The sequence below is a fragment of the Portunus trituberculatus genome, chromosome 12, assembly GCF_017591435.1.
Source record: "Portunus trituberculatus isolate SZX2019 chromosome 12, ASM1759143v1, whole genome shotgun sequence".
Classification (NCBI taxonomy): Eukaryota; Metazoa; Arthropoda; class Malacostraca; order Decapoda; family Portunidae; genus Portunus; species Portunus trituberculatus.
Window position 1 is genome coordinate 12,481,177 of NC_059266.1, and position 17,833 is coordinate 12,499,009.

At 36.8% G+C, this 17,833-nt stretch overlaps 1 protein-coding gene across 4 annotated transcripts in view; it reads left to right on the forward strand.

Moving 5' to 3' along the window:
• The window catches only part of LOC123502590 (huntingtin-like), a 420,122-nt gene that overhangs the window by 54,056 nt on the left and 348,233 nt on the right, over positions 1-17,833 (forward strand). For all 4 annotated transcript variants that reach the window (XM_045251746.1, XM_045251745.1, XM_045251744.1 and 1 more), the window contains exons 12-13: positions 401-556; positions 11,086-11,291. In XM_045251746.1, the coding sequence (XP_045107681.1) occupies positions 401-556; positions 11,086-11,291 (362 nt within the window). The remainder of the gene's footprint in view (positions 1-400; positions 557-11,085; positions 11,292-17,833) is intronic.

Here is a 17,833-nt window from a genome sequence, read left to right on the forward strand (position 1 = left end):
TTGATTTTAGAGTCCCTGTTACTACAATCTTACCACCAACCAGTGCTTCAATGCTGAACCTTGGCCTCATAGTACGCAGGCTCATTTTCTGAGATTTTTTATTTATTTATTTATTTATTCATTTATATTTATTTATTTATTTATTTTTTTTTTTTGTGGGGGAGAGAAAAGATGCATCTTATGAGCCATCAAATATGGTATATGGTGGTCCATGAAACTATCCCTTTCCAATTGTGGCTGACCAGGCTAAGAGTGTGAATAGAGCATGTATGAGTATGGTGCTTTATGTTGGCTACTGTGTGTGGAATTGCCAGCCATATATAAAAACAGATAAATGGAACTCTATAGCTTTAAAACATTGGAAATGAAGACATAATTACTGAAATATTCCCTTCACCAGCTGCTTGGCCATGAGTCGAGTGTGACGTCTCGGGGAGCCATTGCCGGACTGAGTCTGTGTGTGGATGAGCTGCTTCATTCCCTCCATGCCTCTGTTGTGCTGTCTGTCCTGCCACACCTAGTCAATGTGGCTTCCAACCCTTACTGGCTTGTCAAGGTGAGTTACTTGTTATTGTTATGGGTTAATGGTATGTAGGAACACTAAAAAAATATTTCATTAAATGGTACTTCAAGTAAACATAATGAATCAACATATTTTTTCCTCAGATTGATCTTCAGTTTTGCTAATGCTGGGTTTCATTGTTTTACATCCACATCCATTTGCATGTTTCTTATTTGACTTTTTTGAGTGATATCCAAAGCTGAAGATGTCTACACACCCTCTTGAGTTTTTCAGTTGCTTGTTTCTTTGGGTATAGTGCTAAACTCAACGATCACGGAATGCCCAGTGTTGAAAATACTGAAACAGTTCTTATTCAGTTTTGTTCGTTGAGAAGCTGACTCCCTTACCATCCCTTTCCTCCCTTATCTTAAAATGCACACCTTTAAATTGATGGTTATGTTACAGTTTTGGAGATGAACACTCTTATAAAGACAAAAAATGGGAAACACTTTATTGAAAAGGAGAGAAAAAAAAGAAAAATGACAAGAATATTAACACGTTAATCATGTTTGGCAACTCCGCTCTCTTGCTTGCCCCGTGGAACCCTTCTTATCTACACCATACCAGTGTCCATTGGACTTTTGCAGAGAGAGGAGGCATGTTTCATTGTGAGAGGGCAGACTGTAGGGTAGAACATTAAGATCCATATTACACATACATACCAAATAGCAGACCACAAATGTGTTTTCTCACTATCGCATGGGTCGGTGTATATATAAACCAGTTTGTACCTATTACCATCATTGGATGGTAATAGGTAGGCTATATATGTAAAATGAATAACATGATGACTTTTTATGCAGGAGGGAAGCCAGCCAAGGGCTGGTTCCTTGAAAGAAAAGTAAATGGTTATTCAAAATCAAGGAACAGATGTCTTGATACTTCCCTCTTAAATGAAGTCAAGTTGTACAAAGACTACAGAACATTATTTTTTTTGGTTATGGAAGCAAAATTTTTATTTTACTAGAATCTTTATTCGTGTTATTTGCTATGAGAGGAATTTTCCAATGTAGTTCATTATTGTTACATAATGCAGTGGTCATATTGTGAAAGTAAAATGTCTCAAAAAACTTTATACATCTTTTATACTTTTTTTTTATTTTTTTATTTATTTATTTTTTTTTTATATATGTAATTACCACCATACCATTGTCAACTTAATACATGGTACCATTGTAACACATCTGTAGTCACAAAACATACAAATTTACACACAAATTACTTACATACTCATGTTTACAAAAATTTATAGAAACGGCTATTTGGGCCACAGATGTACCAATGTGTAAACGGTGAAACAATTGTTAGGTACACATGTGGCCCGATACGTGATTGATGTGTTACTATATCATGCAGGGCTCCAACCTCTGGTACAGTGTTCTGAAGCATCATGAAATATTGTATATGAAAATAAACAATGACACGTAGATTCAGCTGTGAAAGAAAACAACAGAAAGAGTCTTGATTGTACAAAAAGCCATTGTGTTGTGTGGCATTGAAGAGGAAAGTGTAGATGAGTAGAGTTGCCTGATACAGGTTTCCCTTGCCATTAGATGATTCAATATCACTTTTACAATTGTTATGAATTGATGCCAGATGCTCATTTTTTTTTTTTATCTAGGCACTTAATTAACCAATCACTGGTCTTGTCCAGTCCAGTAGTGGATGTGAGATGGAAAGCCTTTTGTATCAGTTCCCATTTCTTCTTTTTCTTTTTGTTTGTTTTCCTATATTCTTAATGTATCTTGTTTTGTCTTTTTCCCAAATTTTTGTCATATATATATATATATATATATATATATATATATATATATATATATATATATATATATATATATATATATCACCACCAAGCCGTAAACAAATGCACCACTATTCCAGCACCATCCACACTCCAGTGATCACTTATCAAAACTCATTCCTGTTATTTACAGTAATTCCTCATGCATCATTGGTATTATGTACCAGGGTAATGTCCCAAACAGGATGTAATGGTCCATGAAGTATTTTTGAAACCCCACTTGGATACATATTCAAACTCTGTGCACATGACTTGTGGGTATCAGCCAATCCATTCCTTCTGCAGGAGGCAGAAACCTTAACACACATCTGCCATTATTGAGCTGACTTCAACTGCAGCCACAATTATGTTCTGGTTGTTTACCGAGCCGGTATCTTCCCTCTCATCAGAGGGATTGAGAGTTACCCAGGTGTACCTATGGTCTGAGTAGGAGTAGTTAAGGATGTTTGACTTGCAGAGGTCAATTTGACCCATTCCATTAGGTCACTTTAACTAATACTGTTTCTAATTTAAGGATTTTCACCTATTGCAGATGGTTTTGGTGTAGCAGTCTACACCACTACACAGGATGGTAGCAGGCAGCAAGTGATCTAAGGCAAAGGAGGCCAGCGGTGATGTGATGTATACAGATGTTGAAACCATATCACTTGCTGCCTGCTACATCCTGTGTAGTGGTGTAGACTGCTACACCAAAACCATCTGCAATAGGTGAAAATCCTTAAATTAGAAACAGTATTAGTTAAAGTGATTCATCACTGTATTGTGATGTCATTAAAGCTTTCATAAGCCTCCACACACTCTTATAAGTCTTATCTATACTTTTAAACACTCTATAAACCTTTTCTAAACTCTCAAACACTTTTTAAATGTTCCTTCAGCATGTCAGTGGGTGTGTAGAGAAGAAATTGAATGGTGCAGAATGATCTTAAACTTGATGATACAGGTGACGTGGTATATCTCCTGCTGTCACGCTCATTTTGATTCCTCCCACCAATTCTCATGCCCCATACAACTTGTAATCCACTCCTCTCTGTTATTCTCATGCATGTCTTCCTCCATTTGCTTCTACTTTCACTCTACAGGTACACCTTCCTTGCTATTCTCTCATCATCCGTTCTCACTAACCTAATCTTATACCTAAGTGTTGCTTTTATTAATCTTTCCCTGAAAGTGCTCTGTCCTATATCACCTGTCAAAGCTACTACTGCTGTGTACCTTGGTGTGTTCAGTGCCATTCTAGCTACTCTATTCTGCTTCACTTTTATTTTGTCAATTTCATGTAAGTTCCGTGCAATCATCTCCATACTATATATTATATTGGGTATGGCCGCACTCTTATACACTTCTCTCAGCACATCTTATTTACATATTCTCATTCTAGCTGCACTTTCCAGTTTCCCTACCCAGTGGTTCACCAAGCTTATCTTTACATTCTTTGCCTTTTCACATCCATTCATACTCACCCACTTCCTCAAATACTTATTTTCTTGTGCTTTTTTCAACTCATTCTCTCCAGTTCTCCATACTATATTACTTTCATTCTCTGACATATTCACTATCATTACCTTACTTTTCTCACTAGTAAACTTAACTCCAAATTCTCTTCCATATGCATCCACAACATCAACAAACTTTACAACTCATCTGCTGATTCACTGATAACCACTGCTTCATCTACATAGAGAAGTACACATACCATTCTCCGCACTTAGTCCTGCATTCATTCTTCTCAATCTAGCTACTAATTCCTCTGTATACAAGCTGAAAAGGCTTGGTGACAATATACATCTTTTCCTAACTGCCCTCTCACTCTTAACCCTGTCTGTTTCTATGTGTGTTAGCTTGTATTGAGCGTTTGTGTCAACATTCATGCTACACACAATTTTTATTATTTTTTCACAGCCCAATTCTACCTAAGACTCTGCCTAACATTTCTCTGTCCACCCTGTTGTATACTTTCTTTATATCCAGAAAATGTAATTATAGTGTACCTCCATCCTCTCAGTCATTTCAGTCACCACAAACATGTCCTCAGCCATCCTGTCGACACAAACTATTCTGTTCTTCACCTAACACTCTAGCTCACTCAATCTATTTATGCAATCTCTCATTTAAGACTGCACTGAACACTTAACCTACAACCTACTGTCTTTACTAGTGTACAGTTTATAGTTTTTCAATGTATTTTTACTTCCTTATACAATAGAGTCACCCTGCATTCATTCCACAAGCTTGGCACTCTCTCCTCCTTCCACACCTGTTAAATACTTCAGTCATCCTATCAGTCACAACATCTCCATTTATGTACATATCATATAGTATCCCATCTGACCCTGCTGCCTTCCCATTCTTCTGCCTTTTCACACATCTCTCATTCATTTCATCTGCATTCTTCCTTTCCAGTGTTACACATCCTTCTCTCACACCAAGCACCTCACCTACACCACCAACTTCTTCCAAAAACTGTCTAATCACCTCCCTGATTCTTTCATTCTCTGTTGTAACTTCACCATTCACTTTCAGACTTTCCACACCAACATTTCCTGACATATTCTTACCTCTCATGAACTTGTACCATTCACGGCCACCTTCCATGCCTTTCTCCCTTAAAGATTTAATCACACTCCTTTCATGCTTCACTTTGCCCTTCATTATCATTCATCTTGTAAGTCTGTTGTTTCACATATGCTGCCCATGCATTCTGGTACTCATTCACTGCCTCATCACCTTAATGTCTTTTTTTTCTCAACCATCTGCACTTTCAACTAATTTTTCTTTCATTCCTTCCTGGTCTCTCTAATTTCATCATTCCACCATGGTCTACATATTCTCTTTCTTCTGCCTACTCTCACAAACTCCATCTGATTCTCAGCAGCACTCTGCACATTCTCAACCACTCTCTCATTCAGGTGCTCCACATCATACACACTTACATCATCATCCCACCTTCAAACACTCAGTTCTACCTGAAAGTTGTCCCACCCTACATCTCTCAGTCTCCACCTCCTTTCCTTACTTGTCACTCTCACTTCACTCCCACTCTGCATCCGGCACTCCACTACTAACATATTGTGGTCAGACAATATTCATCATACTATCCTCATCCATCCACATGTGTGACAATTTCTCACATTCTTCCATCCACCAGCATGTAGTCAATCGCTGATTCGTGCTCCCTTGCATTCCAAGTCACTTGCCCCTCAGCCAAGGTAACATTCAAATTCTCCAACTCCATCTCATCCATAAACTCCTCAAGCATTTCACCATTCCTGTTCATCAGTTCTCTCAGTAGCCTCATGTGTGCATTCATGTCACTCATTACAAGCACTCTTTCCTCCCTATACTCTCTAACAATTCTCTTAACCTCTTCAGTACCATGACACATTTTGATATTTATTCTGCTTACTATTAAACATTTCTATATAACTTCAGAAATTTAGTGGGAATTAAAATAGTGAAGACTCTGGTAATTAATCTTCTGACCTCCATAGACCCTTCCTAATAAAATTGTCTACTCATACACAAAATTCATGGTAAAAATGTATCTCAGTAATGAATGGGTTAAGTATGTCATACTTCCTCCTATTCTACGTATCAGCTCTTTTTCCCATAACAGTGATATATTCTACCACTACTACCATCTTTTCTATTCTGCCTCACTCATTCCTTCCTCCACTCTGCTCTCACTTTCACATCTTCACTGCTTTCACACTCCCCCACATCAATCTCCTCTACTTTCAGTTCTGTGTTTTACATCCTTCTCCTATCATGACATTCACATGCCTTCTGTTACCACCTATCAGGTGGTTGTGCGACAGTGAGATCCTCATGTTGACTTGATACTATATATTTCAGTCAAAATCTGTTGACAGAAAATACCATGGTAAAAAACAATACAATACATGCTTTTCCCCATTGGCAGGGATGCAGGTGAAATAATTAGGAGCCTTTGACAGGTCACATCCTCCTGTATTCCACCCATTCCCACCAAAATGAGAACAGCTGTGATACAGGTACATGCTACATTATGTGAGACGATTAAAATGTGATGAAATACAATCATGGAGTGGCATGCGAGATAAGTACGTCTGAAGGACGATGAACTTACAGGTTGGTGTCTACACCACGTTATGAAGATGATGATGTCAATGTGTTCTCTGTGGTAGCTAGCTGTGGACTGAGCTTTGGTGTGGCACAGCATGAGGCAGTGACCTCACCCACTGACTCAGGAGTTCTCCATCTATGCGGCAGGACTCAGCGCTTTCTACCTTGTAAACACTCTCTCTCTCTCTCTCTCTCTCTCTCTCTCTCTCTCTCTCTCTCTCTCTCTCTCTCTCTCTCTCTCTCTCTCTCTCTCTCTCTCTCTCTCTCTCTCTCTCTCTCTCTCTCTCTCTCTCTCTCTCTCTCTCTCTCTCTCTCTCTCTCTCTCTCTCTCTGAGAGAGGAGATCACGTAGTCCTCATATGTGAAGTGTGGCTCAGATATGGATTGGAATGTGAGTCCCAGAAAACTGCGATTAATAAGTACAACTTTAAGAAGGCTGACATAGAGAATATGAAGAAATATTTTAGAGAGAGGAGGTGGTTCGAGAGGATCTTGGAATTGAATACAGAGGCAATGCTGGAAGAGGTACTGAGAGTATACGACGAAGTGGTTCAGAAAACAGTCCCTTTATATAAGCCAAGAGAGAGAGATAAAAAAGTGTGGTTTAACGAGCGATGCAGAAAAGCCAAAGAAGAGAGAGATAGAGCATGGAAAAATATGAGAAAAAGAAGGAATGAAGGGACAAAGGAAAAGTATCACAGAGCACAGAATATGTATACAGAGGTGAGAAGAGAGGAAGAGGCTAAATATGAGAAAAACATTGTGGATAAATATGAAAGTGATCCTAAACTTTTTTACAAATACATTAATGGTAAAACAAAAATTAAAGGTGCAATTCAGAAGCTGAAAGTGGAAATTGAAAATGAGCGAGAAATAGCTCAGGTGTTAAATAACAAGTTTAAATCAGTGTTTGTAAAAGATGGTGATTATGTTGGAGAAGGAGTACTAGGAGGATATCAAGGACCCAAGTTGGAAAACATTGTATTTGATAGAAAGGAAGTCATAACAAGACTTCAGATGCTGGATGTAAATAAGGCAATGGGACCGGACCAAATGTCAGGATGGGTGTTGAAATGTTGTGCTGAGGAATTAATTTGGCCAATTCATCAGTTATACATGAAGTCATTAGAAGAAGGATATGTTCCGGAAAAGTGGAAGGAAACGCAAATAGTGGCTATACATAAAGGAGGAAGTAGAGAGTCACCGTTAAACTACAGGCCTGTTTCTCTTCTTTGTATATTGATAAAGGTGTTAGAGGGAATAATAAGAGATAGATGGATAAAGTTCCTAGAAGAAAGATAAATTCTTTCATCAAAGCAATTTGGATTTAGAAAGGGAAGATCTTGCATTACCAATCTTCTAAGTTTTTATTCAAGAGTAATTGACATAGTTGATGGGTTGACTGTATATATCTTGATCTAAAAAAGGCTTTTGATAAGGTATCCCATAAAAGACTTAAGTGGAAGATGGAAAAATATGGAGGACTTGGGGACAAGATACTTAAATGGATGACAAGTTACTTATCAGGGAGGAAAATGAAGACAGTAGTATGGGGTGTAAGCTCTGAATGGGCTGAAGTAGAGAGAGTGGAGTCCCACAGGGGTCTGTGCTGGCACCCCTAATGTTCCTGATATATGTAAATGATCTACCGAATGGAGTGAGAAGTTATATTAATTTGTTCGCAGATGATGCAAAAATAATGAGACAAGTAAAATCCCAAGAAGATTGTCAAGGTTTACAAGAGGACTTTGATATTATTCATGAATGGAGCAATAAATGGATGATGGAATTTAATGCTGACAAATGTCATGTGTTGGAAATGGGAAGAAGTATACACAGACCTCATGCAAGCTATAACTTAGGTGGAGTGAATCTAATGTGTGTAGAAAGAGAAAAAGACTTGGGGGTTATAGTACAAAACAACTTGTCACCTGAGGGACATATAAACAAAATTGTAGGGGAAGGTTTGGCAATAGTTGCAAATATCAGAACTACATTTACTCACCTGAATGAAACACTGGTAAAAAAGTAATAGAATCAATTCTGAGACCAAAATTAGAATATGCACAGGTGGTGTGGGCGCCTCATTTGAGGAAACATATACATAAACTGGAATGGGTACAAAGAGCGGCAACGAAACTGGTGCCAGCCTTGCATGATATAGATTACCAGGAAAGATTATGTAGACTAAATCTGCCACCGTTGGAAGAGAGAAGAAGAAGAGGTGATATGATCCAACTGTTCAAGTGTGTAAATGAGATTGACAAGATTGATAGAGATGACTTTCTCGAGCTGGATATGACGAGAAGACCAAGAGATAATCATGATTTGAAATTGAGGATTCCGGGGTGTACAACTGATATTAAAAAGTTCAGTTTCCCAGCAAGAACTGTCACTGCCTGGAATAGATTACCGGAGGGTGTAGTGAGAGCAAGAAATATCTATAGTTTTAAAGAAAAGTATGATAAATGGATTCAAGCGAACGGGACACCACGAGTGTAGCTCATTTCCCGTAGCAAATTTATAGGTAAAACTCTTATAGGTAAACTCTCTCTCTCTGTCTCTCTGTTTTCTCTCTCTGTCTCTCTGTCTCTCTCTCTCTCTGTTTCTCTGTTTCTCTGTCTCTCTGTCTCTCTCTCTCTCTCTCTCTCTCTCTCTCTCTCTCTCTCTCTCTCTCTCTCTCTCTCTCTCTCTCTCTCTCTCTCTCTCTCTCTCTCTCTCTCTCTCTCTCTCTCTCTCTCTCTCTCTCTCTCTCTCTCTCTCTCTCTCTCTCTCTCTCTCTCTCTCTCTCTCTCTCTCTCTCTCTCTCTCTCTCTCTCTCTCTCTCTCTCTCTCTCTCTCTCTCTCTCTCTCTCTCTCTCTCTCTCTCTATACCAGGCAGGAGCTAACACCTCTATTTGCACGTCATCTCTCAGGTGAGTCTCTGTAAGCTTAACAACATCAAAATTCCACTCACTGAGCTCCTTGCAAATTTCCACACACCCCATCTTCTGATATTCATACAGCCAATCTTCACACATTCATTTGCCTGGTTACTCTCATCTCTTCCATGTCAGCTGTCATCTGCTGGTCATCCTCATTAGGCTGCCTCCACACAGCACCTTCCTTGCCCACATCCACTCAACCAGTCACCTCCACAGCTTCTGGTTCCTGACATGGTTGAGATGGATGCCGTCTCTTCTGTAACATCTGTCTTGGTCCAGGATCCCATCTGTGTCCACATTGTCATGATCTTGATCTTGATGCTACAAGTGACTCGTGATTTCCCCTGAGCCAGGCCTTTGTTTTGGCAACTCTTGTAGGGATGCTGAAGGCTACGCTGCTGGGAACTGAGTCTGTAGTCACTAAACCAATCAGTGCCCAGGATACATGTTCTCATTGGTTGTGTCTCCTCTATCGGCCAATAGTGTGGCATGTACAAAATCATATTGGAATACTACTTGATGCTACTCAAGCTTTCTTTTCCATACAGTGTAAGCACTTCTTTGTTTAGCCATCTGCAGTACTCTACATGGTTATTTTTTTTAAAGATTAATATTCAATTAATATCTACTGTACTGTATTTTAGCATTTAATCATTAGGTGGCATGGAAATGTGTTCTTTATAACTCAATATAGGCAAGGCCTAGGCTACTCTCCCCATTAAATGAAATCCTGTTAAACCTTAAGTTTGCTATTTGATTGCTCATTATTTGATTTGGTTTTCAGAAATCTGACCCCATCATAAATTAGGGGTAACCTGTATTGGTTACCATTGGTAACCAATACAGGTTACATATTGGTACATATTGGTACATATGTACCAATATGTACCAATGGTAACCAATGTAGAGTTACCAAATGTTGATTATAATTAGTACATATGTACTGTAGATATGTATCAATGATAATCAGTATTTGGCAATTGTACTCATCTCCCTTCTCTTTCCAACGCCACTTTACACAATGTTTTTTTGTACTATCAACACACTTTCTGTTGTCCTCTTTTATGGTTAGATCTATCTATCATTGTTTTCATGCATTTCACTTAATAGTGCTACTGAACACTGCACCACAAGTTGGAGTCCCACATCACTCATAAGCAGTGCATCAGACAGATGCAGTAACATTTAGTGGTGGAATGTTGGCATGTTGTCAGTATTGCTGCAGTGAAACATGGGTGGAGGAGGGTTCTCCCATGGAATGAGGCAGAAATGAGTGGTGGTGAGTTCAGTGCAACTCATGAGAGACAGAATATAGCAGCAGCTATGGACTCACTGCTTCAGGTAGCCAAAACATTTACCTACCACTGGATATGACATTGTCAGTGCTGCAGATATGGAACATCTCATTTGAGATTTCATTGGAGCCTTGAGATAGCACGCATGATGCCAGTGGTAGGTAAACATGACCATTACTTGTCAAAACAATGTGGAACCTGTTGCAATAACACGTGAAATTCAGGATGGAAAGAATTTAGGACTAAGTATCAAACTTGAGGGTCGCAAAACTCAAGAGGAGGGTGTACTGTCAGCCTTGTAAAGTGTGAGTCAATGCTATCCTCTGTGAGGCTCATACAGCACAAGTCATTTCCAGATTTAGTGGCATTGACTTAATGGCAGCAATGTTGTGTATTACAGGTAGAGCTGTGTGAACTCCTCTCAGGGTTGCCGCTGAGCTTCACTGACCACGTGGAGAGTTGTGGCAACTCCTCCACGCCAGGTGGCTGTGTGCCACTTCCCCAAGCTGATAGGTTTTCTCACAGGGTACTGACAGCTGTCTTGGTGCCATTGCTTGCTGACCAGGACCCAAGGGTTAGGTCAGCTGCTGCCTCAGCCTGTGTTAGGTAAGTGGCTTAGTGGTTCCTGTCATTACCTTTTTATTTTCTTTTTAATTGGGAAAAATATTTTTAAGACTATGTAAGCTTATTTGTAAAACAACATTGTAAGTCATGTTATGGACAAAGTTGAGTTATATGTACCAGGATGGGTAAGGCACATTTGGGCGCAGCTGTTTAGGTGTGCTGGTTTAGCTCGCTCATTTTGGTGCCGGTCATTTTTGTGCTGGCCATTTTGGCGCAAGCCTATTTGGTGTCGGACATTTTGGTATCCGATAATTTTCTTTTATTTGTAAAGCTGCCTGTATTGACATGTCTAGTGGATCAAACTTACAATACATCAGTTTATAGATTAAGGCCTGATATACACTTATTTAGGAATTGGAAACTTAGGTTTTTCCTTATTTAGCTGTTTTCTCATGCTGCATACAGATAGTGCTTTTGCTCCTACCAACCATAGACATCTGAGTTATAGGTTAGTTTCTTCCAGGTGCCATTTGGAGCGGATCCTCAGACCATTGTTACAATTATTTAGTTCTTCATTGTCTTTATATATATATATATATATATATATATATATATATATATATATATATATATATATATATATATATATATATATATATATATATATATATATATATATATATATATATATATATATATATATATATATATATATATATATATATATATATATATATATATATATATATATATATATATATATATATATATATATATATATATATATATATATATATATATATATATATATATATATATATATATATATATATATATATATATATATATATATATATATATATATATATATATATATATATATATATATATATATATATATATATATATATATATATATATATATATATATATATATATATATATATATATATATATATATATATATATATATATATATATATATATATATATATATATATATATATATATATATATATATATATATATATATATATATATATATATATATATATATATATATATATATATATATATATATATATATATATATATATTCTCCAAAAGAAAGTCTCATGAAATGATCCTGCATCCTATCAGGCCAAGTTTCAGTAGTGGGGCAGTGGTTGGTGGTTTGTATATAGCAACAGAGGCTCTAAAAATCAAACCCCAGACATCTTTGCACATGTAAACAAAATGATGATTGGTACCACACCAACAATATATAACAGTTCATACTTACCAGTAATTCACATAGAATGACATCAGTCAAGAAGAATTTGCCAAGTGACCATGCACCATGCATTGTATGAACCAAAACAAACACACAGTTGGTGTTGGTGATCTTGGTCTTCATGCAGGTAAGTGTCACTGCATTCTTTACAGTGTGATGCTGTTACTTGTTAAGGTAAGACGTACTTTCATACAATTAAAATTGCACTATCTTTTAACATTACTACCTCGCATATGTATAAGAAAAAAATGACAATGGAAAAAATTTTGATTATTAGTTCTGTAGTATCTGACACTTACAGTCACTGCCAATACCATATGCCAGGTACATGTTCACATCTTACAAGTCACAACAGGATTGGTGTGTAAGCCTACACACCTAGCAAAGATAAAAGTTTTTAAATGCAAGATAGTGGGATCTAATAATGACCGAAATGCATGTCACTCTTCAAATGTCAGTTGAAATTCTTCACTTCATATTCAGAGCTTAAATTCTTTCATTTCTCTTTTTTTCATTTCAATGTCTGCCAAAACTGGGTTTGTTTTATGATTGAGCACATATGTCTTATGAGCCATCAAGTATAGTACTTGCCGAGTACATCAAAGCAATTACACTCTCCTCAAGAACTTGTTGACAGGGAAGATATTGATCAACTTTGAGTCATAGCTTGACAATGGCATAATGATCAGGCAATGGAGTTCCAGAATACATTTTGTCAATATTTTAACCATGGAGGTTAAAGCTTGGCAGAATGAAATGGCTCTAATGCACTAAGCAGCTTGCACCAATTCAATACAGTATGTAAGAGCCATATTTCAAAACAGTACAGTTAGAGACTCCTTAAATCTTGTTATCTTACTCATCCCAGAATGAATGTCATTTATTATTACTGGATTTATTGGACTTTATAATGAAAATAATCTCAACTTCACTTATGTTGTGCTGTTACTTTTCATATATAATAATAATGGATATTGTATAGGGTGGTGTGGGATAACACCGATCTATTAGTAGGAAAGCCTGCATAAAATTCCATTTTGTACTGGAGAGAGTGCACACTGCCCAAAACAAGCAACACAACATGGCCCACCTTTTGTGGATGCATAAATCCTCAACTCAAAAAATGTATCATGTTTTGCAAAATAATTTGGGACCTCTGTTGTTGTTTCTCTGTCATGGGGAAACATCAAGTGAGGAGTGGGGAAACATAAACCTTTATTTTTTAATCTTATAAAACAGAAGCATATTTGTTTTTTTTTCCATCTAAGATCAACATATATGATAGCCCTAGTCACCTTCCACTACTGTTAAGTGATAAAATGAAAGATAAGCACATAAAAAATAACATTTAGGTGACAAAACAATCTTAACTCTTGCAGACAAAATTCATACCATAAACATACCTTAAAGGAATAAATTTTATTAATTATCGACAACAACAGGTTTCCCTCGTTTTATGATTGGCTTTTGTTCCAGACTGAATAATGAACAATGAAATAGTGAACTTAAAGTTATATAGGATTTAACTTAATGGGGAGAGTAACTTAAGCTTAGCTTGTATTGAGAGATAGAGAACACTTTTCAGTGCCACCCAAAGAGGTAATGTTATAGGCTCAGTTTTTTTTTTTTTTTTTCCCACTATGGTTTCTCCTATAGGCCTATATTCACTGGCAAGAGGAGGAAATAAGATTCAGTTGAGTTAACAGGTGCCACTTGGTGTCAAGTCTGGTCATCAATCCATTCCCTTAAGAGTCTCTCCATTTCCTCCATTGATGGCTCCCGTCTCCTCATTAGCGTCTGTGCCATTACTGTGGAAGCTGTCTCACCTGCTTTCTTCACACTTGCTGCTTGTTTGATGATGGTGGAAATAGTGGATTGGGACAACTGCCTCATGGTGCTTGATTAATAGCTTCAAGCTTTTTCTTTAAAGAAAAGCTTTTCCTTTGGTCTTTTGGCCTTCAAGTCACCAGCATTAGATGTTGCAGTCAGCTTGGAAAACATCACGCTTTTATCACTTGTAATACTCAACAATGAATGGGAATTTTAGCAAAATAAAAACACTTGTGAACTGAATACAACTGAAAGACTGATTTTGACCTTGATCTTGATGCTACAGGTGGCTTGAGATTGGTCCAGAGCCAAGCCTTTGGATCAACAGCTCCTGTAGAGGACAAACAAAAGATAAGCAGAAAAAAAAGAGTGGTACAGGTAACTCTCAAGTTATGCGTGTTTGATTTATGTGTTTTTGTTATAACGCGACCGAAAAAATATTATAATTAATTTAATTTGCGTGATCGGTTTACTTATATGCGATTTGGTTCAACCGCATTTTCAAACTGAGCACCAGACGCAATTTCAAGCTGCGCGCCAGAGAGTTCCGCAGCTGGCCGATGGATGGGAGCTCTGCTCTTCTCGTGCCTCATTTGCAGTCTGCCAGCACTGAGTACAGACGGAATCTCTTCAGTCTGCGTATAATTCACCAAGATGACCCCAAAACATCCTTCATCTTCTTCTGCATATGGGGTTATTTTTGATAAGTGGATTTTTGATAAAGTGGTAAAGCTGAGAGGAAGATGGTGACTGACTGTGGTGTGAGTGGTGAAGGCAGTGACGCAGTGAGTGTTGTGTTTACGTATTCTTTGTTTTTTTGTTTTCTCTTATCATTTTTTGCTTTCTCTTATTATTTCTTGCTTTTCTCTTTACTTTAAATACATTTCTAGTATTTAGTAGAGATGTACTGATACCAAAATTTTGGCTGATTCCGATACCGATACCGATACCACCTAATTGGGCCGATACCGATACTACTACCGATACCGATACCACCGATACCAATGCTACTACTTATAGTGATTACTGCACTGGACACCAGGATGAGTTGGTGGACGGTGAGCGTTATCAGATGGGAGGCTTTGTTTTGGGGGATGCTGTAAGTCCTTCTGAGAACGTTTTGAATCCATGTGCAAAGGTAAATTACTCAGTAATTGGAATGAATATCTTCTCAGTCTTCTGATTCTTGTCAGTTATTTTAAATTCTTACTTCTTACTCCCTTAGGGACCATTTGGTCTTGTGCATTTTCATTATTAATTTTATTGACGATATTTTGGCGATTAAAAATATTTTTAAAATTATTAAAATTGTAAAACAGACACAAAATATTAGCCAAAGAAACTCATTTTGTTGTGTATGTTTCTCTTTAATTAAATCTGACATTCTTTGATATTAATTCATTAGACATTAGTAGACCAATTCAGAAAAAATGAGCTTTCACCTAATCTTTTCAATTAAATAGAAAAAAGTTTAGTTTATTCTAAATTTCTAGTGTATTGCTATGATCTTAAATAATTAATATGCAACAAATTATACACAATGCACATGATTACAAAACAGAATCGTTACTTTCTTAGTTATGGAATTTTTACATCCTTAGGTTAACACAAGTAACTCAAAAATTAAACTTGCATTAAAATTAATATACATATATAATTCGAGCTTCCACCTATTCCAGTATGATATCTTGGAAAAGGCTAGCACTACCACTGTTAATTATAAATCAAATAAGAATATGCTGTTATTTACAATAATGCAAAATGCCTAACTATATATATATATATATATATATATATATATATATATATATATATATATATATATATATATATATATATATATATATATATATATATATATATATATATATATATATATATATATATATATATATATATATATATATATATATATATATATATATATATATATATATATATATACCAAATCATTTTGTTGGATTCTCAATATCTGAAGTTTGACATTCTTAGATTATAGTTAAAAAACATAAGCTTTTCACCTGTGTGAACTTTGTGTGGGTGGAGAAGTAGCGTCTGACTGAGACACAGTGAGAATGCGTGGTGACTCATGACCGACTGTGTGACAGGATGCTGGAGTTCAGCCTATACGCATTTCATACACGTCTTATTTAGAGGTTGTGGCTTATTACCACAGAAAGCAGTATTCTATGACATACGGTAATCACCACGGAAACTTAATACGCCGTATTATATTAATTTGGTATCATCAATATCTTATATCGAATATATCACTAAGTAGTAAATTCCTTTTAGGTATCGGAAGTATCGGCATAAAATAAGCCGATACCGATACCCAAAAAAAGGGCTGATACCGCTGATTCCGATACCGATGCATCGGTACATCTCTAGTATTTAGAATGGTAAATGATAAAAACATGTTAATTTAGCCAAATGAATTGAGTATTTTGTATGAATTTTTTGGGACCACATCCCGCATCCCCCTATTATCTATTGTTTCTTATGAGAATTACATGTTTGTTTTATGCGAATTTTGATATACGCAATGCCTCTTGAAATGCATCTATCGCGTGAATCGAGTTACGTGTTTCCTGTTCACTAACCATGACGACATCTAGCTGGAATGAGTTTTATTGCAGTACATTCATTTACATTCTAGTGATAAGTTGATGATGGTATAAGCAAGTGAGTGAGTGGATATAAAAGATAGCAATCAGTAAATCAAATTATTGAATATGAAGCCGTCGAATAACAAAGGAAACCTGTATTTGAACCAGAGAAGAAAGTCAAGACATCTTAAAGTATATTCAAGCAACTTATAGCCTAATAGTTGCATACAAATAGAGGGAGTTGAAGACATAAAACTATATACAAAAAAAAATACCTTACTCTGTAGGCTAATACAGTACTGAAGAGAATATATCTTGTGTGCTGCCACGATGCATGTAATATCAGTTGTCACCAGACCTCAGCCAGATATAAACTGTTGCCAATCAACCCCTCCCGCCTTGCGCTCTCTCTCTCTCTCTCTCTCTCTCTCTCTCTCTCTCTCTCTCTCTCTCTCTCTCTCTCTCTCTCTCTCTCTCTCTCTCTCTCTCTCTCTCTCTCTCTCTCTCTCTCTCTCTCTCTCTCTCTCCATCCCTCATATACTTATTTTTTTTATAATTCAGAGAGAGAGAGAGAGTTCTTTTGCTTGATTAGTGAATACAGCGGTGCCTTGCAATAACGGACCTCACAGTAAAAGATTTCTCTCAATAATGGACTAGACTAACCAAACCTAATCAAACCAATTTTAGGTTAGTTAATTGGATTAGTGAATGGCTTTCTGATAGGAAACAGAGAGTAGTATTAAGTGGGGCAATGTCTGAGTGGAAGGAAGTGGTTAGTGGGGTACCCCAAGGATCAGTGCTAGGACCTCTTCTTTTCTTGGTGTACATTAACGATTTAGATATAGGAATTAGTAGTAAAGTATCAAAGTTTG